The 26576-nt window shown below is 44.5% G+C and overlaps 1 protein-coding gene across 3 annotated transcripts in view; it reads right to left on the bottom strand.

Annotated features, from left to right (window-relative positions):
• Window positions 1-26576, bottom strand: part of SH3RF3 (SH3 domain containing ring finger 3) — a 237302-nt gene that overhangs the window by 46012 nt on the left and 164714 nt on the right. For all 3 annotated transcript variants that reach the window (XM_083814690.1, XM_083814689.1, XM_083814688.1), the window contains exon 4: window positions 10811-11158. In XM_083814690.1, the coding sequence (XP_083670816.1) occupies window positions 10811-11158 (348 nt within the window). The remainder of the gene's footprint in view (window positions 1-10810; window positions 11159-26576) is intronic.

The raw sequence follows: 26576 nt of genomic DNA, 5'->3' as shown, positions 1-26576 counted from the left end.
CGGTTCACAGACCTCCAGTGCAGCTTTTCTGTTTCCAAACGCTATCTAACAAACAGTAAATATTGATCTACTTTGGGAACAGAAACATAGGGACATTTTTTGCACTTACAAATGACACCGAATTAAGCCAAGACACACATTGCTACTTAATTAATGGATTTCAAGGTCACCTCATTCCAGAGAAGCCCACATAATTATTACAGTGTCATGTCTCGATATTGCACTGTTAATTTATATTGCTCTGCTGAATATTAACACAGTATCATTAAGGAATCAGGCAGCAAACTATGAAGACTGCTCTGTGATTCCACAGCTTTTGGTAACAAGCAGCAAGCTGTCTCCTCTCTCAGCAATATCTATGACCCATCATGAAGTTGTAGTGACAAGTACATCTCTTTTTTCTCATTATTTCCCCTCACTTTCTGGCTGCTTGCTCGAACAAGGAAGGTTCCAGGCAGCTCTTAGTCCTATGTGTAAAAGTAAGCATTCTTTCCAGTCCCATGACTAAGGCTCTATTAATCCTGCCTGTCATGTCAGTGAGATAATATTAACCCACCCAAAAATGTTAGGGATAGCTGGAACATGATTCCTCACTCATTATTTTGAGCTTGTTAATGGGGTTAGGGATTGAGGAAGATGCTGAGCAGAGAGGCATGGCAAATGCCTCACCCAAGAGGCAAGTGAGAAACCAGCTGGTGCAAACTTCTTTGTGTTGTGCCAACCACACATCCGCTCGAAGCTGGAGAAACTGCCTCCAAAACAGCAGAAAACAGACCGGAACCCGACCTTTTCTGCTACAACAAAACACTTTGTTTTTACCTCACATGAAAAACTGGAGCTGAGGGAACAACCTCAGGGCGAACTGTATATGCAGACAATATCTCAGCAGCGTAGGACACATGCTATCCTTTCCTGAGCTCATACGGTCCTCTCAAGCCCAGAGAGCAGCATTGCTGTGTTAGCATCAGCCATTCACTTGTTTGCACTGACACTGGTGGCCTGTGCATCATCTATATTGCTAGAAGCACGAGCACAAATGCTTTTTATTTGCTGTTATGCTTGTACTAACATACAGGCCTAGGGATTAAGACATCATATAATTGTCAGTTAGCGTTGCTTGATGACAGTGTTACTTTCTTCCCTTGACTAATCCCGAAGAAATCTCTGTAGTCCTCTATGTTCTCTACCCACTTGACAGTCAGTGTCTTGCCTGCAGTCTGTTGCTGTAATATTGCTGCATCTGGCGCTACCCTGGACCCTACAAACTGTTCATTTTTGCCACTTTGCTCAGCCTAGTAGCATATGCATACAAACTCTAAATCAGTGCCTGCTTCCTGACCGTGCTTCAGTTTTTCTTTAGCTGCTCCCCCCTGCAGCCTTTGGCACGATGGGTTACTTGCCAGTCTGCCTCCAGCCCCCGATTTTCATCATCAGGTTTCACTCCACGGGACCCACTGGCCTTCCAGGGCACTGAATCCACAGACTGACTTCTGTGAGAGACGTGGCTGTTATTTTTTCATACTTCTGATTACTTTTGTGGAAGCTTACCTTGCCTCTTCCCCTTTGCACAGTTTACGTGGGTCCCTGCAGCTGCTGGTAACACTAACAGCCCTCCTGGAGCACACAGCAGGCCTTCCTCCATCACTGCAAGCAGCAGGTCTTAGTTTGTTTTCCTCCTTTATTTAGCCCTGGAGCCAGGTTGTAGTTTTGCTATTGTGATCTAAGGAACAATGTACTAAACATGCCCTTCTTTCTGCTTCATCTGCTATGGGGAATGGGAATCGGAGGCAGTGCTCTGATACTTTGTTCTCTGTTGGATACCTTTTGGGAGGTTCGTGTGCCACATCCATCCTTTCACCTCCTGATTAGGAGGACATTTACCCTAACGTTGGTGTGCAGCTTTCTGAACTAGACACTGCCAAATCTCATCCCAGGTACTTAGGTCGCTAAACAGCCCAATCTGATTTCTTTGCATGCTCCCACTTCTGCCTGGCATCCTCCGAGTACCACTCAACAAAGCCTGATGCTCTCAGCTCAACAACAGCTCTCCTCTTCCCCAGGACAGCCTGCCCCAGTGCCTGCCCAAAGGCACGCTGAGGACACCTCTGGGTACCTCTGCACCAAGTCCTGTTTCTTCACACCCAGTGAAGGGACTGGAAAACAAGACTTAACAAGAACGGCTGAGGGAACTGGGACTGTTTAGTCTGGAGAAGAAGAGGATGAGGGGAGATCTCGTCGCTCTCTACAGCTACCTGAAAGGAGGCTGCAGAGAGGACAGTGTCAGACTTTTCTCGGGTGGCAAGTGACAGGACACAAGAAAACAGTCTCAAGTTGTTCCAGGGGAGGTTTAGATCAGATATAGGGAAGAATTTCTTCATGGAGAGGGTGGTCAAGCATTGGAGCGGGCTGCCCAAGAAGTGGTGGAGTTGCCATCCCTTGAGGTATTTGAGAGATGTGGGGACATGGCGCTAAGGGACATGGCTTAGTGGTGGCATTTGCTTAGTCAGGGTGATGGTTGGACTTGGTGATCTTGAAGGTCTTTTCCAGCCTTGGTGATTCTGTGAGGCGCAGCAGAGTTATGTCTCTGTACTGTGGAAGGCTAAATCCTGAGTAAAACCCCCAGATGACTCCAATAAAACTTTTGGATACTTAAATAAGTAATGGCATCAGCCATTGTTCGGGTTGCATCTGAAAGGAAGAGACCCACAGCTAGCTGACAAGACTGAACTTTCCAGGCGACTGTGCAGCCTGAGGGTCGACATTTCCTGGTGAGAATGAATAGCGCGACTTCCTCAGGAGTCACCGAGATGTGTCTAAGCTCAGACGGGTCTCATTCCTCCTCCAGCTGGTAAGTATTATTTACAAGAGAACTACAGGAGCATCAAAACAAATCACACTTTAATGTACATGTAATGATATATTTCTATTACAGTTTATAGCATATACTCCTGAGTAAATAATACGCTGCTGAGAAGTTGCTGCCTCTTGTGTCAGCCCTGACATCTATTTAAAAAAAACCAGCCTGGCAAAACATTACTGACAAGCCCACAGAGACCAGGAAATTAAAGGTAATAACCACTCATCTGGGCTGAAAGTTCATTTCAAATTCATTGCCTTTCTCTCTTCCCATCCATACTTCTACGAAAGCACGAAGATCAGTGCTCTGGACTTCCAGCATAAACTATCTTCTTCTCTACCTTATAGATTCGCTTTAGATTGTCGCTGGTACTTTAAGGCCATATTTGTGGTTTAATTTGAAAAGACATGGTGCCTACGGGGATTAGGGAAGTGTCTTGTGAAAGCACGGGACTCAGACTTGGAGGGGAATAGAAGTCATGAAGACAGTGATAAAAGTAGGAACAGGGTACGGTGATATTGCAGGTTGCAGCAGCCTTCACAGAAAAATAATTGCTGCTGCTATCAGACGAATGTTCTTATCATTGAGAAAATCACCAAGCAGAAATCTCTATTTTGACTTCAAAGCGAATCCAGCACTGTCTCACCACAGGGCACTTATCGCATTCATTAATTCACAGGAAAAATTCTTTTAATGTCATGAATGCATATTTACAGCTTACTTTAAATTTCTCTTTAGTATTACTTTATAATAAGAGAAAAACACTCAAACATTCCACTCACATAGGCAGATATACCGTCCTCTGAAAATACCACAAAAAATAGCCTAATGGTCTTTAAGATTCCTGTGACTTGTTTCTCTAATTCACTGACTCCATAAAACAATGACTCTGGCAATCACTCCAGGCCTTAATGTTCCCAGAAATAATGTATAAGCACTTAATGCATGGTGGTGCCACCAAGTATTGATGAAAAGTGTTACACGCAAGATCAAATAGCCTCATCAAATGCTAATTACCAAAGCGGGAGCAGAAATGGACTTTCCAATTCTAAAGTAAGACTTTTTCTGCCTTAATGGTATGTGTGTAAAAACAAACAAATGTGCACGATGGCAGCTGCAGCTGCGTAAATTCCTTCCTGCAAAAACTGGAGCTAAATTTCTCTAATTTAGTATTTTCTGAGAGGTTCTTACAGCCTGTAAGTGACTGTGGCTGGGGATGGCGGTGAGGCAGGATATTATGCCAGCCTGTTCTAGCACCACATTGGCCCCGATTATTTTTTGGTTCATAATAGGTCAAAAATTCTAGACCATGTCTTCTGTGAATAGATCATGGAATTACAGAGAGCCACTATCCTGCAGTCTAAGGATGGTTGTAAATTGGAGAGAGAAGCCCAAATATTTTTTGTCGTCTTCTTCCAAATGTTCATCTGACATTACCATCCATAAGAGCGCTGATTATTCTGGTTTGCAGCTTCCCAGTTTCCCCAAATGAGGCTTAATTAAGCATTATGTGGATGAGCATCATGAGAATTATATTTTATTCAGCGTTGTTTCTCAATCAGAATAACCCTTTCAGCACTAAGCACTGGTGTCTAGCTCTCCCCTATGGGCGTTTAAATGGTTTTATAGTAAATAGATTCTTGCAATTTGGGGATCAAACAACATAAAAAATCAAAGGCAGAGAAACTGGAAAGCTTAAAGTGGAGGCTTGACCTCTAAAACATGTTAATTTAATCCTGAGTTCATAATTACCCTCTTGATAATTGAACAACAAACTCATCAGGATCCTGTGCAATGGCTCCTGTAGGAGGTCCCCCTCCAGGGAGATGGTAGCAGTAAACAAATAAACAAAAACCCCACACAGAAAAAAAGGGAAAATACACACTGCGGTCACTTCTGCTAAAATGTCATGCATGTACACACGGAGTGTGTCAGATGGACAGCATTTTGTGGTGCAGTGTAAATACCAAGAGGCTGCCTTGCTTGCTCTTGAGTCTTCCAAATCAGTAGCTGACTGGCAGGTAGCGTGAAGCCTCGGGATTCGCCCTGTGCAAAAATTATTTCAGTGGTAAAATGTTTTTGGGTTACTACCCTGAGGAGCATCTGGAAAAAAAAATGCGTTGTTTTTGTTTTACAGGCAAGAGGATTTCATGCACAGTTGAATAAACACCCTTCTAAAGCATAGCCTTCTCTGCCTCAGTCCAATCAAAAATTAGATTTTGTGGTTCTTGAAAAATCTTTCAAAATGTATTTGCGATGAGACAAATTATAGGATAAAGAGAACCCATTGTCTCTATGCTGGTAGTTTCTGAAAGGCGATTCTGCTTTGACCTGGATTCTCAGAAGCTCATGTAATCGGTCAATAGATTTAGTCAGCTCGTGTTTCATTTGCGGCAGTTTTGACAAATAATGACAAATATCCTAATACACACAGAGCATATTTAAAGACCTACTGGTAGCTATAAAAATTTGAAGCTTGCATGCCTGCACAAAATGCTCTCCTTAAAAAACCTCAATTCCTTCCCATCTCCTAACTCCAACAAGAGTTCTCTGTAAAGTTATTTAAAATTGATGTGCGACAAATAGGCAATGTTTAGCTCCGGGTCTAAATAATTTAGAGTGGAGCTGGGACCAGAGACCAGGGAGCAGATTTGGTTAGACTTCAGCAAAGCTTTTACGACATATTTGGATCTAAATGACAGAAACACAGGTGGGATCGACTAATATTACTTCTCTTGCCATTTTTGACCGGTTCAGCCCCCTGAGATAGCTGCCATTTGTTTCAGCTGACCAAATCTCATTACTGGATGTACAGCCCATTGTCATTTGCAGCCGACAGCGGAGCAGGCTGGATACGATTTGGAATCCAGACCAGAGCTGAAAAACACCTGAATTTCTCTTCTTTTCTCAGAGCCTGTTGTGCGCTTGAAAATTCCAGGTTGATAGTTAGTCTTTGGATTTTAAATGCAATCTGTATGCTTCTCATGGTCAGCACATTTAGGCTATCAGCCAGGGCTGAACCAGAGTTCTGCTATTACATTTTCTCAGCTAAAATCCAGCGCTCCTAAATAACTGATAAGGAGTCACACTTCCGAATGATTTATACGGGGAGGCACTTCAAGGAAGGTTTTTCATTTCACATGCTGTCACTGCTCGGGACTGGGAGCGCGCAAGACATTGTTCTCAGCTTTTCCTGAACATGTGGCCTCCGGTTAGGAGCCTGTACCGACACCCGCAGATACAAGCGGATTTCCTGTGCATGGTGACGAGTTGTTCAAAATACTCACACCACAAGTTCCTCCTGTCAGGAGGATCCTTTCTTCCTCTCTCAGCTGTTGTCCTGGTGTGCACAAAGCCGCACTTCATTATTCATGAGACGCATTTTCTCCCCAAAACCAGGGGATTTGGAGCACTACCGACCTCTGACCTTTCCAAATAGCAGGAACAAATAATTCATAAGGGGTGAAAATGGAAGCAGGACCAGCCACCTGAGGCCTAGGCACGATTACCGTCCAGGGGGGAATTTCCCTCCTCTCCTGGGGATCTCAGTTACAAGTGGCTCCTCTGCACTCGCAGCCTAATTCAGCTTCTGCTCCATCACAGGCCCGCAGCACTACTTACATCTTCAAGAAAAATCTGTTTTGCCAGCATGATGGGGCATTCTGCATGACGGGCAGACACTATCACCTTTTAGATGGAGGTCTTACATTCACTGAGTGATACTCGGCATGCAACAAAAAGCATACAACCAGCAAATTTGGCTGCAAGCAGAATGAAGACCCCAGCATTGCTCTTTTGTCAATAAGTGCTTTGTATCCTGACTATTGTGGTCCTCCAGTCGCTATTTTATCCAGCTGAGGTGGTTTGAAGTTGATCCTTCTACCCTTGAGCATCCCTAGGTTGGCAGTCAATTAAGGTATTTTTTTAGACTCTCAAAATAGCATCTTGGCTTTTTGGAACCAGCTGGGTTGGTTCTGCTTACAGAACAATGAACATGTTATCAAAGGCAAGCAGTCCACAATTATTGAATTAATGATATGCAGAAGTACTTTCAAAGCATGGGAGTTTGCACTCTGGTCTGCATGTCACTGCTCGAGATGCATAAATCTGTGCCCTCCTGGAGAAGCGGGAGGCTTATTATAGTTTAACAACTCATAAAAACAAAAAACATGTCAGCTCTGCATGAAAGTCTGGTTTCAATTCACAAATGCTGACAAAAGCCACAGGAATATAGTACTACGCATGAACTCGCTTTTAAGGGGTGGAATATATTCCACATTTACCGAAACATCTAAAATTTACACCTAGATTTTAAGTTCCTACAGCCTTCAAAGTCTCTGTTTCCTCTCAAGACAGCAGGGAGAAAGCAGGTGCTCCAGGTGGAGGTCTGCAGGGGAAATGGATGCTGGTATTAGGAACGCGGTTTCACCAGGCACTGGTCAGTTGCCTGAGGTAGGGCAGTGGATTCTGTTGAGGAACTTCTGTTATTGAATTCTCCTTGTTTAAAGAATAGGCTATAGGAAAAAAAAAAAAGTGTGTTGAACTTTAAAAAAAGGTAGAAACCTCCTGGGTTTCAGCTCAGCACTGATCCTGGCTTGAACCAAAGATGCTCACAGCTACTAAACTGAACAAAATTCCTTCATTTCTTTTTAAGAGGAGATCCTTTCGAATAAGCAGTGATAAAGTGCCTGGAAATTTCAAGGATATGATATAAAGACACACTAACACAAATTTAGATTCTAATGGTGAAAGGAAAGGCATAAATTTGCTAGACAGTCAGCGCTGAAACTGTAAATTTGTTGTTTCCCCCTATAAAAATACACTTTGGCTGAATTTGCTGCTGCAAACTAGCAGGGGCCTGAGATGGTTACAGAGAGGACCACTCAAGGGCTGCGAGGACGATTTGCTGGGCAGACAAGGGAGGAAAGAGAAGGTGAGACATCTTCTTGTGGCCGAGCTCACGGGTCAGTTTGGCAGCTAAAACACATTTGCCAAACGCATTTGAGAACAAAAACAACCCGAAGACAAGACTCTCGCTGCCCTGAACACCTCAGTGTAACACCTCAGGGGTCCCCTGGTTGTGCTATTTTGGCTGGCATTCAGCCACACTTAAATAAAACAAAAATGCTGAGTTGATCTTCTGTCTGAGGCTGTAGCAGCATTAATTGTTTCAGAGCCCTGTCAGGTCTCAGCAGATGGCAGAGAAGGAGCTGAATTTCTGACATTTTGATTTAAAATGTATAGATAATCACAGGTTTAATAGACACATAAATATATATAAGCACAATTTCAGTGCTCATTTTGTGAGAGGCAAAGTCTGGACTCTCTGCAGACCTATCGAAGAGGGCTGAAAGCAGGTGAATTCATGTCGGTAGCTCGTGTGATTTTACTGCAAGTCTTACAGCAGCGAGGCATTTTTCTGAAGGCTGCTCCTACGGTCAGGAGAATATAATGAGAATGTCAGCTCCATCTTTTTTTCCTTTTTTTCCTCCAATAGATCTGCATTCATAGCAAAGTTTGAAAATGTAAATTTTTAAATCCCTCAGACCAGATGGAAAATAGTAAGACCCCTAAAAGCAGACATACGTATTCATACATGCAAATGCCACGCTTGCAGTGGCTGGTTTCTCTGGGCTGCGATAATGCATTTTGACAGAGGGAAACCTCTTTTCGCTGAGGCTGATCCCTCTCACCAAGGCTCTTCTTCCCCTGCCTGGATTCTAGCTGTGATTGTTTTGGCCAGCAGTGATCGAGGCACCTCCCCAGCTGCCTTGCCTGCAAGCCTGGGGCAGAAGATCCCCAAACCGGTGCTGCAGCACTGTCCCTGTGTCTGTCTGTCACCACTGGAGGGGCTTCGTTGTCCCCCAGCCCCAGCTGTGCAACACAGACGGCATGCCCTCCCATCTGCGGTGAAGGACACAACCAACCTTCCTTTGGGTTGGGTTTCAAAACTTCTAATGAGGAACACGGGCCCCTTCCTGTCCCCTACCACTTGTGCCCAAACATTACAGTGACCTGTGAAATGAATGTGTTTTTTTTTCCACAACAGTTGTTCTGCCAAAGCAGGGGAGAGTAATTAAGGCACTTTCTGCTTTCCCGTCTAATTTTTGCGGTATTCTAGCTTAGACCGAGTCTTCACATGACTCTGGCAAAGGGTGTGCACGCTTCTCTCCTCGGCTAGTACAAGAACAGAAAAGCCACAGGCTGTCACATCTCTGCAAAGTCCAAATGTGTCACTTCGAGTGCCAAAAACGTGGGTGTCATTTACTTGACGAGCCTGGGACTCTCGCTCACATCTAGAGCTCGTGCTGTGTCGCAGATGTCCCGGTACATCTTGGCATGCGTGCTGCTTTGTGCGGGGCCATATCCTCACCTTCACACTCCTGCTGGGGGCTGAGAGGAGACGAAGACCTCCAGAGCGGCCCCTTGGCACATCGTTTTGGCTGCCCTGTGGGCAGACCCTGTTATATTTGGGTTGTCTGTGCATTAGCAAGCAGTGCAGAACAAGAGGGGCTGTTCTGTAGAGGGAAACTGAGGGAACTGAGGACCTCATGCCCCCAGGAAATGAATTTCAGGGCTTTTCATTTCAGGTCTGCTCTCAGTGCACCGCAAAGCACAGCTGGGTGCTTCGCTTCAGACGTGCACGCCTGGTCCTGATAGCGCAACTGAACCCTGTGTTTTTTCAGGTATTCGTGTTTTAAGAGGAGCTAATCCGCACACACCATGCATAGAAGACTCTGCAGGAAGGCCAAGGCAGAAGAGGTTTGGGATTGGTATTATTCTTCTCTTCCTTCTACGCCTTCTAACTGCAAATTACCACTTGCATTTTGTTGTCTGCAGAAACAGCAGGTGTTTGCATGGGATTTCAGCATGTCCCTGGTGGGTTTGTCTCCTGCTTTTGCTCGTCCCTTGGCGGTGGTGGTCCAGAAGTCCCTTGTCAGATCTGCTGGTATTCTTGAGGGGGGAAGGAGGGAATAGCCTGCACAATTAGCACACGTGCTTGTTTGAAACCTTGATGAGTGTTTCTGAACAGCAGCTACTAGCCAGGTACCAGCTACTTGCCAAACTACAACACATTTGTTTGTCTTCCAGTGATCTATAGGGAAATAATTACTCTACAATTGTTTTTTGTCCCTGAGGTGTAACAAGTGTGTGAAGTTCATACCGGTGGCATTACCCCAAGGGGGAGGAAATACAGCCTGGAGTAAGGATAATGGGATCACTCCAGATTATCTCTTTCTATAACAGAAAGTGAGGAATATAAGCTGCAACACTTTACAGTTCAAACAAACTGTATGATCACTTAAAAAAAATGTATTGCATTATTGTAAGTCAGTGATTGGGTTCCAGAGGAGAGGAACAAAGCTGGTAAAGGGGCTGGAGGGCACGTCCTGTGAGGAGGGGCTGAGGACACCTTGGCTGTTCAGTCTGGAGAAGAGGAGGTTGAGAGGTGACCCCATTGCTCTCTGCAAGTCCTGAGGTGGGGAAGCACGGAGTGAGGTGTTGGTCTTTGCTCCTTGGTCACCGATGTCAGGGCTTGTGGAAATGGCTCAAAGCTGTGCCAGGGCAGGTTCAGACTGGGCATTAGGAAAAAATTCTTTACTATGAGGGTGGTCAAACACTGAAATAGGCTTCCTGGAGAGGAGGTTGATGCCCTGTGCCTGTCAGTGTTCAACAGGCATTTGGACAATGTCTTCATTAATATGCTTTAACTTTTGGTTAGCCCTGAAATGGCTGGACTCGACAATCTTTGAAGGTCCCTTCCAACTGAACTGTTCTGTTCTGTTCTAAATCAAACCTAAAATTATTTGGCTTTGTTCTCCAGCTCATCACACCTGCCCACTCATTAACACGTGGTTGGGAAAGACCGATGCAAAGCCCTGCCAAGTGAAAATGACAACAGCTTTGCTCAAGCTCAGGTTCCCTTGGAAGAGGCCATGCCCCCAGCCTTACCTGGGCGGGCGCGCTGGAGGAGAGGTGGGCCAGGTCCCCGATCCTGGCGGCCGCCCGTGGGTCGCTGGAGCTGATGAGGACGGGGGCGCTGATCTCCATGGAGTGCCGGTTGCTGGCGGCCTGGGAGGACTTGTGGGTCATGCTGAGGGCGGTGAAGGAGTGCCGCTTCTTGGCGTTCTTCTTGCCCTCCACCTGCCGCGGGGCTGCCACCACCGCCCCCGCGCCGCTCGGGGCGGGACACGGCCCCAGACCCACTGCTGCGGCTGGATCTGGCGGCGCCTCGCAGCCGGCAGCAGCTGCTGAGCACGTCTTGTCCATCTCGATGAGCTGCTTGGCGGAGTCGTTGAGCTGAGTGCAGGGGAAAAGGGACAGAGGAGGAGGAGGAAGAAGAGGAAGAGAGGAGAGAAAGGAAAAGGAGAAGGAGAAGGGGAAGGGGAAGGGGAAGGGGAAGGGGAAAAGAGAAGGACAAAAAGGGACAGAGAAAGAAATATAAGGAAACGAAAAAAGGGGGAGAAAAATTAAAAAGGAAGAGAAAAGAAAGGGGAGGAAAAGAAAGGAAAAGGAAAAAGAAGGGGCAGAAAAGGACAGAAGAAAGAAAGAAAAAGAAGAGAGTAGAAAAAAGGAAAAGGAGAAAGAAGGGGCAGAAAAGACAGAGAAAGGAAAAAAAAGGAAAAAAGAAGGGTTAGGAAAAGAAAAAAAAAAGAAAAGAATGGAAAAAAAAACAAGAGGAAAAAAAGGGGGATGTTAATGACCCATCATAGCTTGCTGATGGCACCTGCTGGACTCACCTGGGCCACCCTTGTCAAAGCACTTATCCTGCATCATGGAGGCAGCAAGGATGCTCAGCCTACACCCACCCTGGTTCCAGCAAGGGGATGATGCTGAGCACCAATATGCCAACCCTGGGCAGAGGTGGGTCTCAGGTGCTGAGGCCTGAGCAACATTTACTCTGCTGTGGACACATCCAGGAGCAGGCAAACAACACCAGAGGTACATGTAACAGGCCATTTTTGTCTGAAAACAGGCTATGTTGGTTTCCATAACCACTGTATGAAATATGACAGCATCCAAGAACTTCAGTCAAGGACAAGTCCCCCTTGGGCTTCCTCCCCTGACTCCCCCCCCCAAAAAAAAAAAGAAAAAAGAAAAAAAAAAAGAATAGTTGCTGCTTGATGATAAGCTAATTTGGAAACCTATTACAACTGAATATAAGAAGGAAAAATAGAGGTACGGGAAAAATAACAGTAGAAGTGTGCAGTTAAGCAAATGTGTAACTGAGTAGCTTTTATGGCTCCAAATCCCCATCACCATACTGCAAATACAAACGAGAAATAGATATCATCACCAGCCTTATGCCAGCCCTCCCAAGTCTGAAAGCACTTCTGCTTCCACGAGGACTCACTTGCACGGAAGAGGCACTACACGCTCCAGCACCTAGAAAAGCATCAACCGGCAGGATCCTTGATTCAGCGACAGCCGCCACCACGTCAACCAAGAGCCCCCAATTAATGATGCTCCACCACTGTCAGAGCTGCCGGGAGTCCTGCTACCATTCAATTAGCAGGCCATTTTCCCAGCTGCACTCTCCGACACGAGACCGTGCTTACGGCTGGCACAGTGCGCTGCACCTGCCAATTTTTGCCAGTAACAGCTGATCCCATCTCAGATTCTCCAAGAACGTCCATTATTTCCCACTTCATCATGCTGTAAATTGGTACAACCTAATATTTGCCAGCAGGCTGCAAGTTGCAAGGAAACCAGATGGTTCCCCTCCCTTAAGTAGGTGTTACAGCTCTGCTTACCCAACTCATAGAGACAGTCTAGCTGAATTATTTGAAATAACAAGGAGGAAAGGAGAAAGACATGAAATATGCACAGTACTTTTCTACATCAGAGGGTCAGGAAGTTCTTTGCTAGTAAACGAAGCAGGATAGGAATATATTTCAATTCTTTGACATAAGAAAATATAGAGTTAAAAATCATAACAAAAAAAACCTTTAGAACTTCCTGATTTTCCAGCAAGTCAGTCAAGCAGGATAAGAATATATTTTAATTCTCTGACATAAGAAAATATAAAGAATTAGAAATAAAAACTTTTGAACTTCCTGACTTTACAGCAGTGCTCCATACGATCAACGCAGTGCTCCAGCTCTCAATATCAAAACTCTGATTCGTCTTGTAGGAATCAGATTATAAATCCCCCTGGCTGGAATCCAATTTAACACTGAAACTGTTCTTTTTAAAACAATAAAACCCATTACTTTTTTTTGTTCAAAGCAAAATCTGGTTTAAAAGGTCAGTAATAGAGCTAGCATCTAAATGTAGAGTGATAAAAAATAGACTCTTATAGATACAAACAAAGTCATTCTCATTACTGGTAGAAGATTAAAGGCAAAAAGAGCCCCCCTTCCCAAAACAGTCAAGCTAATGAACTTCTGGGTATGTGAAAGTCTTCCTGAAATACTGTGAAAAAATCATTTTGGCCTGCCAATATAACAAATGCTTTATGGCTTTACCACTTTATTTTCATAGAGAACTTTGTTTTTAAACAGCTTTGCCCGTGGATGCTGGAAAGTACTTCCCAAATAGGCTCGGAGCACCAGAGGAAAGGTTCTGCTTACTGCTTTGTAGGACCAAGTGATGCTGTCTCTTCGCAAAGAACTTTCAGAAACCCTTTTTTAAACATAAACATGACTGCAAATTTCTTATTTTAAACTTGGGGTATGTAAACAAGCATGGCTTTCTGGTGTCTGTCATCAGATCTTCAGGCAGATCTGCTTCCAGAGGAGAAGCCTAATGGAAAGTTCTGACCCACAGTCAGTCTCAGGAATTTGACATTTCTGGAAGACTGTAACTCTTACAACAACCCCTAATACCAGAACACAGCTTTCTTGCTTGTTTCTGATCCCTCCTCTACAAAGAGTGCACAATTGAAATTCTGGCCCTGCTAATCCCAAATTGTAAAATGCCCCTAAGACTGCCGCGGGACTGGTTTTACCCCAAATCTATTCTGTAGTAACGGGATGTCCTAGAAAACTCAGTATATGCTATAGAGGGATAAGGCTTGGGTTTGAACGCCGAGCCAGCCAAACATTCCCAGCAGCCCTGCATTCCCTGGGAATGCAAATCCTTGTGCAGCCACACTGTGCGACAGCCGAGGGACACTGCTGGGTAAGAGAAGCAGTGAAACGCTGCCGTGAAACTGTTTGCAGGGTCTCAGTGACTGCTGCCTGTGGTGCTGCATGCTGAGATAAGGATGCACTAGCCTCAGCTCACAGAGGAATTCCTGCCTGTTTCTCGGGAAGGAATTCCCTGCTGCGAGGATCCATGCTGGAGAAAGCCCCATCTCCTCACTCCATCCCCAGGGTGAAGGAAAGGAGCTGCGCTCACCTCCAAACAACCTTTTCCCACAAAGGGAGCAGTAATCGAGTGCGTTCATTAAAAATCTGCTGACCTTGATGAGGGAGCCACGCTGCTCTCCCAGCCACAATAATAGGAGCTGTCAGAGCTTTGGCCTCAAGCCAGCCAGTCCCTGCAATATGAACTGAGGGAGAGTGTTTTTTCTTTTTCTTCTTCCTCTTCTTCTTCTTCTTCCTCTTCTTCTTCTTCTTCTTCTTCTTTTCTTCTTCTCCTTCCTCTTCTTCTTCTTCTTCTTTCTTCTTCTCCTTCCTCCTCTTCCTCTTCTGCTCCTCCTTCTTCTCCTTCTCCTTCTTCTGGCTTTTAGATAGGACTATTTTAGATATTCTACTTGTGACTTTACCATATGGGCAGCAAAGGTACCAACATTAAGCTACCTCAGGAGTTCTCCCTGCCAAAATTGCCAAAAGTACTGTTTCATTAGTCTCTAGATAAACCTAATTTTTCTGCAGAATGTATTATGGTGACTTTCTCTCTCTCTCTTTCTGTTGCACACACTTACACACGCTCACACGTGCACACACAATTGTCACCCGCACTGGCTATCCCCAGGTGGGACTAAATCTGCTCTGTATACCCTAATGTGAGGCAATGCACTGAAGTTTCAGCAGGTAGCACTATGCATCTACATATATGCTGAAGCTGGGAAGAAGAGTGAGGAAAAAGCTTCTTTTTGGCCAGTGTGCACTCAGTAGGGCCATAATTAGTCCTAGCTTTAGTTGGAAAAACAAACTATTACCGTGGAACTTATTATTATTATGGAACAAGGTAGAAGCACAGGGGATTAGGTCAAATTTAAACAATTAACCTTTGCTGCTCTAGTCTGCAACAGCAGCATTTCAGTCTTTTGTTGTTGTCACAACACTACTGCACCAGCAAAAAAAAAAAGGACAATGCCACCATAATTTCTTTGGGTGATCAATAAACAAGCGTAAGGCCAAAACCACTGCTCGACTAATAGAAACCACATCTCCCCTGACAAATACACCATCATGTTTGCTAATCCATGGGACTGGCAAAACTCCTGCAGCATAGTTCAGACCTCCAAGGGACACCGTGACACACAGCGGCCACCACAGCAGCTCTGTCTTCTCCAAGAGAGGGGACAGGCAGAAGGTCTCCCTCTGCTACTGAATGCTCTTAGCTTTCAAGGCACTGAGGTGTGGGTACAGGATTTGCTTGGGACTGATACCAGACCTGTCAAGGAGCTGGCCTCGCTCTGTGTCTGGTTTATCAACATACTTCGGTGCGCACCTAATGTTGGGCACAGACCAAAGTGCCACAGACTGGACTAAAACGCTGCTCTTCTCTGAATAAGGAAGGATTGCTTACATCCTCAGTGTTACGCACATGCTCAAGTATTTTGTAAGATTGGAGCCAGTTTGAACCAGAAAGTGCAGTTTATTAAGGCTTTCAGGAAAACAACAGTTCATTTATTTTGTAAGCCTTTTCTGTCTGTATAGAAAGAATTAGCTGAAGGGTGGTGCTCTTCAAATACAGTTATAAGACCAGAAATATTTTACTTCAGACCATTTTTAAATAGAAAAGGTTTCAAAACCCCTCAAATAAATCCATACTTGATGAAAAGAATAAACTGGTCAGAAAAAAATGTCATGTTCAAGGTTTTAGAGAGGAAGCACTTAGCAGAGCAGAAAGGAAAATTAAGACTGTTAATAAAAGTTCTTCACAATGTCCCTCCGAAAGACCGAAAATATTTCCACCTAGGGACTGCTAATTTTTATACTTCGCAGTTCATAAATATTGAGCAGATCACGCACATCCCTATTTTATGCCTTGCAGAAACTTTGGCAACTTGGAGTTCTATAGCTGATTCTGTGATTAAAATAAACAGTCTGAATTTATTACTGTGCTTTCAGTTTGGAGTAGTTACTTTCAGGAAATATTAAGTTCTTATGCCCTCATTAAATTAGTTTTCGCTAGTATTATGATTTATGCTCTGAAGCACAGTGAGGTTATTAAATAAGTAAGGACAAAGCTATGGAAGAATCTCTGTCCCTGCGAGTTTCCTCAGAGGACTGCATCTATGGAAGCGTTTTCATCTCCAGAAGGCAGCATTTCAGAAAGTTCAAGCAGCTTTTCCACATTGTTATCCCTACTGGCAAATGCAGGGTACAGCTTTTCTTCTACTGTAGCCAAGCAGCAAAACCACCCTGTGACTCAAATGGGTGTTAGGAGAAGGTATACAACACTTCACCTAATACTTTAAATGTTCATTGGGTATGTTAGCACAGACATTGCGCAGCACTTCCAAAGGCTTACTAATGGGATATTAGCAGCCAAAGCTGTGCCAAAGGCTCTTCAAACAAGTCATATTGAATGCATCTATACTTTTAATCTTTTATATGATTCATATATTCAGATTTAAAAATGTTTAGGGAAAGCCTCCCAAGTTCTCCATGGACAATTTAAATTCATAGGGCAGAAGCCACAAAACCGTATCTCAATTATTCATTTATGCACCATCTTCTAATGAGGAATCATTAGCGTGGCATGGTTTAAGAGAAAATATTATAGCTAAAACAAAGCATTATTTCATGGTTTTATGTTAATCTCTGCAACAATCCAGTATTGCCTTTTCTAATTTACTGTCAGGGAAGGACAAGCAAATGCGAAACAGATTTGCTGCAAGTGGTTTATCCATCATGTAGGACAGATTTCTGAAACCCCACAATGTGACTGGGAGCACAGTCACTCCACGCACCCAGAACATACAGGAAGAGCAATACAGGCATTTGCTTGAACATCTTCACATGGAACGAGAGCTGCAGAAATACTTTGCTAGGACGCATCTCAAACTGCAAGCGTCCCATTCCTCTGCTCACAGGCTGAGGTGCAAGCCTTGTTCCCTTTTCCAAAAGCCTGCTAAATGTGTCAGCAAGTTCTCAGGGAAAGAAGTCCCAAAACACATGACCACCTAGCAGATAGCCTTCCTAGTCAGGGTCATCCATGTACATGTTTTTGCGCAGTCTGGAAAAACACAAGCCAATCATTTTTGTCCTCAACATGGTTCCTTGAGAGGCAGTGGAGTGGTACTTAGCAGTCTATTTCCCTGTCTGACAAGACCTTTCTCATTTAGCAGCAATGTCACTTCTAACACACTGAAAGGCCGAAGGAATGTAGCATATTAGAACAGCATGTGCTTGGACGAGCGTGTCATCATGATCTTGCAGAATGAAAATAAATGATGCGTGCAGCAGAAGTAAACACTAAGCCTTGGGTGGTGAACTGGGATTCTTTTTTTTTCTTTCCCTTTTTTCCAAACAGTTTTAAGATGGAAAATGGTTTGCAGTGATAGAGAGCAAACACATGGCTTGGTGAATCCCAGAAAAATGTTCAGTCTGCTGTAAAGTCTGCTCAGGAGCAAAGCACAACTAATAACCTTATGGAAGCTAATGTCCAAACAGCTGAGAAGAGAGAAAATAAAACTAACTGCAATGGCATTAAAAATAGATGAAATCACCAGAAAGAAGTGTGCTTTCTTCATCCCTCCCCATTCCCTGAAACAATGCTAGCTATCTAGCCTTCAGCTCCAAGTATAAGGACTATCTTACTCTGATCTGTCATCTCTGAATCTCAGATCTGCTGTGCGTCTTCAATGTGCCTGAGGATTTCCTTCTCTTTTCTTCCTGTCTGTCCTCTGTGGGCACCCTTTTTCATAATGAGATGCTCGGGATGGCACCAAAGCTCCTTTGAAACCAAGAAAAATAACCAAATACAGCTTTACTCAACATCAGAAAGAGTGGGAGAATCCAGCCTATTTTTACTTATAAATTATTCAGAAAGCTAAATAAAAAGTGCAGTCGTGAATTCATGGGCTTGATCCTAATTCCTTTGAAGTCAGTGGCAAAACTCCAGCTGTCTTCAACGGTGGAAGGACTGGTGCCCATCTGGCACCAATTTCAGCACCAGAAGAGTCCCTGTTGGAGATTGCCAGGAGTTTACTGACAAACTGGTTTATCATCAAAAAAAATGAAATTCATCAGGACTGAAGTACTTCCCTGGATCATCCCAGTTTTGACAAGATGCCCATCAAGAGATTGTTTGCTAGATGATATTTCTCAGCTAAAAATCATGGAAATAACCAAGTCTACAGTGGTTTGTGAGTTCACCAAGGTGCCTGGGCTTGAGGCTCAAGGTCCCTGAGCTGAGGAACAGCCACTGGAGATCTGACAGGACACTTACATTTTCCTGGGAGGAAGCCACTGGGTTTTTGGCCACGCTGAGTCTCCCTTGCTCTTGCTCTTGCTAATTGGAAAACCTTTGCGCCTCTGTGAGTACAGCTGCCCGTGTGCACAGAGACAGAAGATACTGGTGCTGGCAGGAGAAGTGTGAGCAGCCTCGTGCTGGGTAGCAGCCAGGGCAAGAGGCTAAGACGGACTCAGGAGCACTCCCAGAAGCTTCTCAGATGTAATCCTCACACCTCACTGATGCCTGGCAGCTGTACGAGCCCTTTACAGTTGCTGCCAGTTACTGCGAGGAAGGGAAGCCCTCTGAAGCAGCTTTGTGCTGAAATCTAGAAACCTCTTCACTTGCAGAAACATTGAGCCAGCTGGATGTCAAAACCTCGGCATGGGCTAGGAAAAATACTGCAGTACCTGGAGAAGAGCTGTGTGGATTGCAAGTGTTCTCTGAGCAATACCTGCAGAGCCTACCTGCTTTAGAGAGAGAGACAAGCCTCACGTTTCCAACATTTTCTGGCAACTTTCTACCTCATTTCTACCTCTGGCAACATTTCTACCTCATACCTTTCTACCTCTACCTCTTTTCCCTCATGTCCCACAAGGCTCCTGGTACTACTGTTTTCTTGGATGCACAACAATACCTAAAAAATTTTGAATTAGCTGAAAACTGATGGGTCAAATACCAGCAGTTAAGGCTGAGGATCACTTCAGAGTAAATGCACACATCAAGGCTGTGAGTCTCAAGGTAAATGACTTCCCAACAATGGTGTGTGACCCCAAGTAATTATAAATGGGACTGTGAACCAGGCAACACTGTGCTCACGTTGCTGCTTGGACCTTCGTTGCATGCATTGTGGCATGGACCCACATCTTCCAGACACTACATCGTGCCCTTTGGCTCATTCTCTGAGATTCACTCTTGGAAATACTGTGCTTGAAAGTACTGTATTTGTAATGTTCAGAGTTGTTGTGAAGGAAGCACCAATATTATAATGTCTTATTTAAGGAAGGAACTTCCTTCCAACTTAATGTGATAAAGGAAAAGGATGAAAGAAACATTAAAATAGATATAGATGCTGAAGTTCCTTCTGAATTTGATTACAAAAGTGTTCTGGTGGATGCTGAGAAAAAGGCCTAAATGCACCCCATATCACGCTTTGTTATCCGCACGAAGCATGAAGTTGGATAAATCTAAGAAGCCCTTGGAATAACAGTACAAGGAGCATGTGGGAAAACAGAAGTCATTTTTCAAGCACTGCAAGGCTTTGCCTGCACTGAGCAGGCAAGGAGTCTTTGTTGAGGTGATTTACAACTTTGTGTAGAATAAGAAATCTCATGCAATTGGGGAAAATTAAGTTTTATGTGCTGCAACTGAAGATTACCTGTGGGGAATTGCACACAAATAAATGTACTGCTGTCTCTATCTCTGATAAAGCAGTGAAATGAAGAATGAAAGCAAATGCCAAGAAAATGTTTTGGTTCAATTGCTTGCAAAAGGAACCAAGGTGTACTCACTTCAGGCAGACATCAGCACTAACGGGTTGTGATAAACAGCCTTTGCCCCGCGTGTACCATACATAGGAAAGAGACATTTTTGACTATGTACTCTTCCAGATTCTACTTCCCACATACAAGGCAGAGAAGGACTGCTGGATGTGGTACAGGCTATTTGCAACAGAGTGATGTCCCATGGGACCGTATAGTTAGATATTGTGTGTGTGGAGCTCCTGCCAGAGCTGGCTGGCCTGGTAAAACACCACAGCTCTCCGTCCCGTCAGTGGGAGCATGACTTCACACCCTCCTTCATTCTGTACAGTGACCAGTCATTTTAAAACAACTTCACACAAGGGTGTCTTACCTTGGAGACCTTTCTACTTCTGTCATATTTGGTAAAAGGTGGATAACAAACGGGTTGGGAGGGCATTTGGAAGCAGTAGCTGTTGCACGGGGCATAATCACATGCATCTCCCTGCGTAGGGAGACTGAGCATTAGCTGAAGGCTCTGAAAGCCATCCTGCAAGACACGAAAGCGTGTTTTCTGTGCTATATGATGATGTAATTGGGTTCACAACCCTCTCCCCTCATCTGCTGGAAGAGAAATCTGTCAGGGCTGAACTGCGACGAATTCCCTCGACTCCGCAAATTCTTGACTGAAAATGGCAGCATTCAGCCTCGCACTCGTGGTGTGGCTGACTGTCCCTCGAGCTGTCTGCAGCCTTCTTTGGAGAATCGCAGACGTTAAAATATGATTGGGTACATGGCCGAGGTCAGGGGCTGATGTCTGTCAACAGACTTGCCAATGGCTGCAGTCAAGGAGTTCACTGAACTTTCCGGCTACCAAACGAGAAAATGCTATTTGTTCAACTCCCTGCATTTGATTTCTGGCTCGGGGCAGAGGACACGTGCGCGGTGCTGTTGAGTCAGGCAGCGAAACAGCTCCCACGAGCACACGGGAAGCTGGATTCACGCTCTGCTGTCTGTCCAAGCCCGCTCTGCTGCGGGTGTCACCGCTAGATAAGAGGTGTGCCACTGCCCCGGCGCCAGGGAGCTCGGAGCAGATCCCCGAGGACGCTTGGGCACATGTGTCACGTTACTGCAGCGAAGTACGATGATTGCCGGCATTAGTCATTTTTATGACATCCATATGCAAATGCTGTTTATGTTAGTGTGCTGCAACTGGAACGAATTTGGGAAACCACTGCCCTGGGCCACGTTGTTTGAGTTCTGAGATGGCAAAATTAATGGGCTAACAAAAAGTCTGCACAGTAGGAAATCTCTCTGAAAGGGCAGAACACTGTCCCCCCCACACACCCCCAACATTACTCAAGTCCAAATATTTTCCTAACCCATTGCTTCCTGAAAATGGAATGCCCTGGGTTGCACCTAAAATCTTTAGGCAGGGAGACAAGTTGTCCTGAGGGAACTCAATTTTTGCAGTCTGCGACCACACTATGTGATGAAGACACACAGACACGTTTGTTAATAATGCTTATTATATTTGCCATTAAAAGCTGAAGAATTCCCACTACAGATCACAGTTCCATTGTGAGAAATATTACATAAAGACAGAACAAAAAGACAGCTCTTGGCCCAAAGAAAACATAAATTAAGATGAGGACCATATATAGACAAAGTATACAAAGAGACAGCCTTATCAGCAAGAGGGACAAAAGACTTCGCACATCGGAAATCTTCTGTAGGCATCACAGCCAAGAACAATTTCAGAGAGGGGTCTGGAGGACCAGTGCTGATGCAGCTGTCTAGATGTTTTCGAAGCATTCTTCTCAACAGTGAAGAACAGAGCACTACAGAAGTAAATGAAAATTTGGAAAAAAAAAGACAAAGCGATTGGCATCACTGGCTGATCAAAGGCAGGAGTTGATCTTTCAGAAGTAAATAAAAAACAATAGGTCGTGAGAGAAATGAATAATCAAAGGTTTGCAAGTATGGGCAAGTTGTATGTACTCAACAGGAAAGCAAAGGCCATGAGAGGGAAAGAAGTGGCAGCAGATGTGCACTTTCACGAGGTCACGAATGAGGCAGGTCGGCATTTGTTATGGATGCAGAAAGGTTGTAGCCATAATCAGGATACAAGATGATTGGAGTTTGATTTTTGTGAATGCTCAGCAGTCAGGTTGTCCTATGACTATGCAGCATTGCCAGATACACGGATGAATGGAGCCAGGTGTGAGGAGGTGATTCCCATTGGCAATGTCTTTATCGTTTGCCATGAAAGCACATTGATCCCTCTTTAACCAAGGACCAAATAGGAAAAATAACACATTTAACTCTGACAGTGTACTGTATTGAAACCTCAGGTGTGTGTTGAGAGAACGTTGCTCAGTGCAAAAGCAGACAGATGTGTCCTTTGCTATGGGCTTAAACTCAGCTCTCAGGAGCACTCTTGTGCCATCAGGGACCCTCATATGCCAAAATCTAGAGGTAGTGCTTGAAGCAGAGCATGGCCCTGAGCAGCTGCTGAAAAGCAGCTACCCAGCTTCTGTGGGGCAGAGAAGCCCAATGGGTGCACCAAGAGCTCCCAGACCACGTCATGGCTCAGGGAACTGCTTTACTTGCCTCACCAACATCAAAGCAGGCAGGGCTTGAACCAGGAGTGCTCTCCTTGTTACTGAACGTTGCTTTCTTCTCAAGAAACAGTAAAACAAAGCGGAGTTGCCTCTTCCCTCAGTGCCCTCCCCTGAGAACCTGGGCAAGGGAGTACCTCCAGCATGAGTCCACCACTGCCTGAATGCTCTGGTGCCTCTCCTGCTTTGTCCCAAAGCTTCCAGAAAAAATCTGTTATAGAAAAATTCTATTATGGAAACCTCTCTCATGAAATTTCCTGTCAATTTGATTTAATTGTGTCTAAGCAGATCGGAAGACTTCAAAGTCAGATTTAGAGCAGGACACTCCCTCCAGCCTTACTTAAACCAAGGGTAATATTATTAGCGTTGTTTACGGAGTATCCAGTGCTCCTTTGTCATAAAATTACAACTTAATAAAATAATCGGATAAATTGAGGGATGACCAGGAGGAAGAGGCGCTTGCTTGCACAAAGACCCATGTTCCTCATCTCAATATTTTGATTTGGTGGGTTAGAGCACAATTCAACAGCAGCATCACCTGCAGAAAATCTGTGGGTGAGGGTTAGTGCCCTGGCCATGATTTCCTGAGGTAAGTGCGAGATGCCACGTGCCTTCCTTTCCCATCTGCATACTTTCTGCCCTGTATCCACGTGGATGCTCATGTGGCTACACAGTAAAAGGAATGAGGGAACAGATATGACTGGAAACTAAAAAACTGATGACAGCTTAAGTGAGTAGCTTTCAATAGGGGCGAGTTCCCTGATCCATCTCAGTGCACAGCCAGAGGTCTGTTAGGCCTGGAAGAAGGGAAGTGACATGAAAGTTTTGCCATGGCTGTGGCAAAAGCAGGACAATCCTTTTGGCAGCAGCCCTTGCTTTTGTCAGATTAAAATAATGACGGGATCAACCAACCCCAAAATGGTGCAGCAGAACATAAAATAAACAATGGCAGATTTATTTTGTAAAGGAAAGAAATAACCAAGATGAAGGACTTGCGCGCAAATTCTTCTACGGTATACACTAAATACCAAGGAATGAGCCCTCGAGAATCCTGTGCTCTAGAGAAAATGTTGAAAAGGTGGAGATCCCCAAATTTATTCCAACTCTCTTCCCCTGTTTCTGATTTTTGGTTTCAATTTGCCTGTACTGATTCCTTCTCTAGTCTTGTGAACTTGGTATTCTCAATATTCAGCACTAACACCTAACAAAATGTTAGGGGATTTAAGACTTAACATCTGGTTTTGGTATAGCTAATGACATTTTTTTTCAGAATAAAAATCAACTTCACATGGTATTTTTGTTGTTTGAAGTAAGCATTCAGCACACATATGCACTCCCATGTCTCTTATGTGTGTAGTATGAAGGGAGTTTGACCATTGCCACAATAAGAAACAAGGAAAGAGGTAAAACCACTTCACAACTTCATCATATATATTCTTGAAATGACTCGTCTTTGAAAGCTTAAAGGGTCAAGCTTAACCAAATTTTGTGACTCTTCAGCGTGGGAGAACATTATTTATAAAAGATGCTATCTTCTGAAAGTGGAGATGAGGGGGCTCTAGCAGGCACCTCCCAGCATATCATTTATGGTGTCACCAGCACCAGCTGTCCATCCTGTCCTTCTGATGGAGGTCATCACACCCATCACAGGCATAGCAAAGGACAACATGGACCTCCAAATCCTCCAGGCCCTTTCAAAGGCTGGTATTTTAATACTGGACCCACTTTCCTTTGACCAGTGCCACAGCTGATGGGTGGACACGTTTTGTCCTCTGCTCATCAGGTTGTTGCTACCAGCAAAGTGGCAGAGGAGACAGGCAGTTGGCCACGGTTGTCCTCAAATCCTCTGTTCTCACTCTGTGGCTACATCTGGATCGCTGATCTCCACTGGAAGAGCTCTGCAGCACCAGGAAAGCTCCCCAGGAAGGAAGCTAATTAAGACGTGCAACGCACAGTAATAGCAAAGTAGGAAATGAAGTGAAGAATGTGTGAGACATAATGAAGTCCTTGAGGATTTTATTTTTCATTAACTGCTAGACAAATCGTGTATCTGTTGACATATAGCTTCTTAATATACATTCATGCATTACCTCTAGGTAAGCGAGACTGAAAGACATTTTCTTTTTCAAAAGGAAAAAAGATGCCAAGAATTCAGCACCGCTGAAGTGATCTTTAGAAGCTGTCAGAGGTGATCAATGGCTGGAAAAGACAAAAGCCCGTTCCCGTGCCTCCCCTAGAGAGAGCAGGTTGCTGATGTGCTCTAGAGCCACCTCAGGGCCTGGGACAGAGGGTATGCTCCATGGGGGATGGTGCAGAGGCCCATGGAAACCTCTGCCGTTGCTAAAACGTTTCACTCCAATGGTTGGGTGCTATGAGGAGGCTGAGCACCACAGGGAAGTTCAGAATGGCTAATGGCAAATGCACAGGCAAAAGCCAACCCTAATATGCTACCCACTTAACCGGTCCTTCTGAGCAGGGACCAGGCCAAAGGGATGGATGGATCCTTTGCCTGAGGTATTTTTCCATTAGAAACATCTACTTCCAAGTGAACATCTACTTCTTATTTTTAATTAATTAATTATTTATTATTTTATGTGTGTGTTTAAGAGATTCAGCTACCCAAGGAGCAGAATAAGGAAGTCGTGGGTAGTAAAGGGTACGCCTGGGCTTCCCCAAGGTTTGCTGTACATATGTCTAAGCATTGTCAGAAGCTCATTCATTCAGTTATCAGAGATAGTTACAAGCAAACAACCAACAATAACAGCAACGAAAACCCTGTAAGAGATGTGAAAGGACATCTTGTTTCATTCTGAAAGACACAGCAGCTTTAACGTTTCTTAACAATATCAGAACAAACATCGATAGCTACTTGACAGATAGGTACTTTGGGAAATTGACAAATACTGTCTGTAACACAAAGGAACTGACCTGAACGTAGATACTCTTTGCTGATGAAATGTGCAGGCAGTGCGTGCAACACCTGTGGTGAGCCTTTCCCTTGCACAGCAGGCAGAGCACAGACTCACAGCCTGAGCCACCGCAGAGTGGGGTCCAGGAATATGTCCCCATCATTGCCTTAGGCCATAGCTGTCACCCTTACCTTCTCCTCCTAGTCAATGCAGAGTAACAGGCTCTTCTACAAGGAAGCTGACATATTTCAGATGTCTCCATTAAGTGGCAATTTCTGTTTCTTTGACTATGAGAACCTGCTTGTCTCACTCAGTGGTAAGGGGCTATCTGGACAATTAGCTCACCTGTAGAGGACTATCTGCCTTGGACAGATGAACTGTACCTAGAGACCTACAAGGTCTCCCACATGATCTGGAGCAGTATTTCCCAGTCCACAAGTGGTACCAGAGGCAGAACTGCTGTCCTGTTCCTGCTGCTGCTGTGTGGTATGACTGGGCTTCAGCAGATGTCTCTTCACTTGTAACTGAAAATTTAGAAGTTTAAAACAGGAAGGAAAAAAGGACAAAAGGACTGTAAGAGAAAGGAAACACTAAAATGGATGAAAATATTAGGAAGACAAAACAGTTTATGATATCATTCTCTGTCCAGCGAACATGGGGGTCCATCTACAGTGCTGCTTTCGTAACACAAGCAACTCTGGCAGCATAATAACATCAACTTTGAAGCAGAAACCAAAGCTCAGCATAAAAATAGCAGAAACAGAACAGCATCCAGGACTGGAAAACACATATTCAAGCACAAGTACAGTTCAGGAGAGTTAGAGGTAAAGGGAAGGGCAAGTGAGTAGGGCTGCCTGCTGAAAGCATGTGCAAAACACAGCAAGTCCACAGTCTTTTTACATTGGGGAAGGATGACAAACAGGATTTTGCAGGGGAAATTCTGGAAGTTAGAAATGAGGAGACATTTCTTCTCAGAAAGAGCAGTCAGGCATTGGGACGGGTTGCCCAGGGAACTGGTGGAGTCACCGTCCTTGGGGGTATTTAAGGAAAGGTTGGACCTGGTGCTTAGGGACATGGTTTAGTGGGTGACATTGGTGGTAGGGGGACGATTGGACAAGATGATCTTGAAGTTTTTTTCCAACCTTAATGATTC

This window comes from Anser anser (assembly GCF_964211835.1).
Source record: "Anser anser genome assembly, chromosome: 1".
NCBI lineage: Eukaryota > Metazoa > Chordata > Aves > Anseriformes > Anatidae > Anser > Anser anser.
This window is presented reverse-complemented; position numbering and strand designations above follow the sequence as displayed.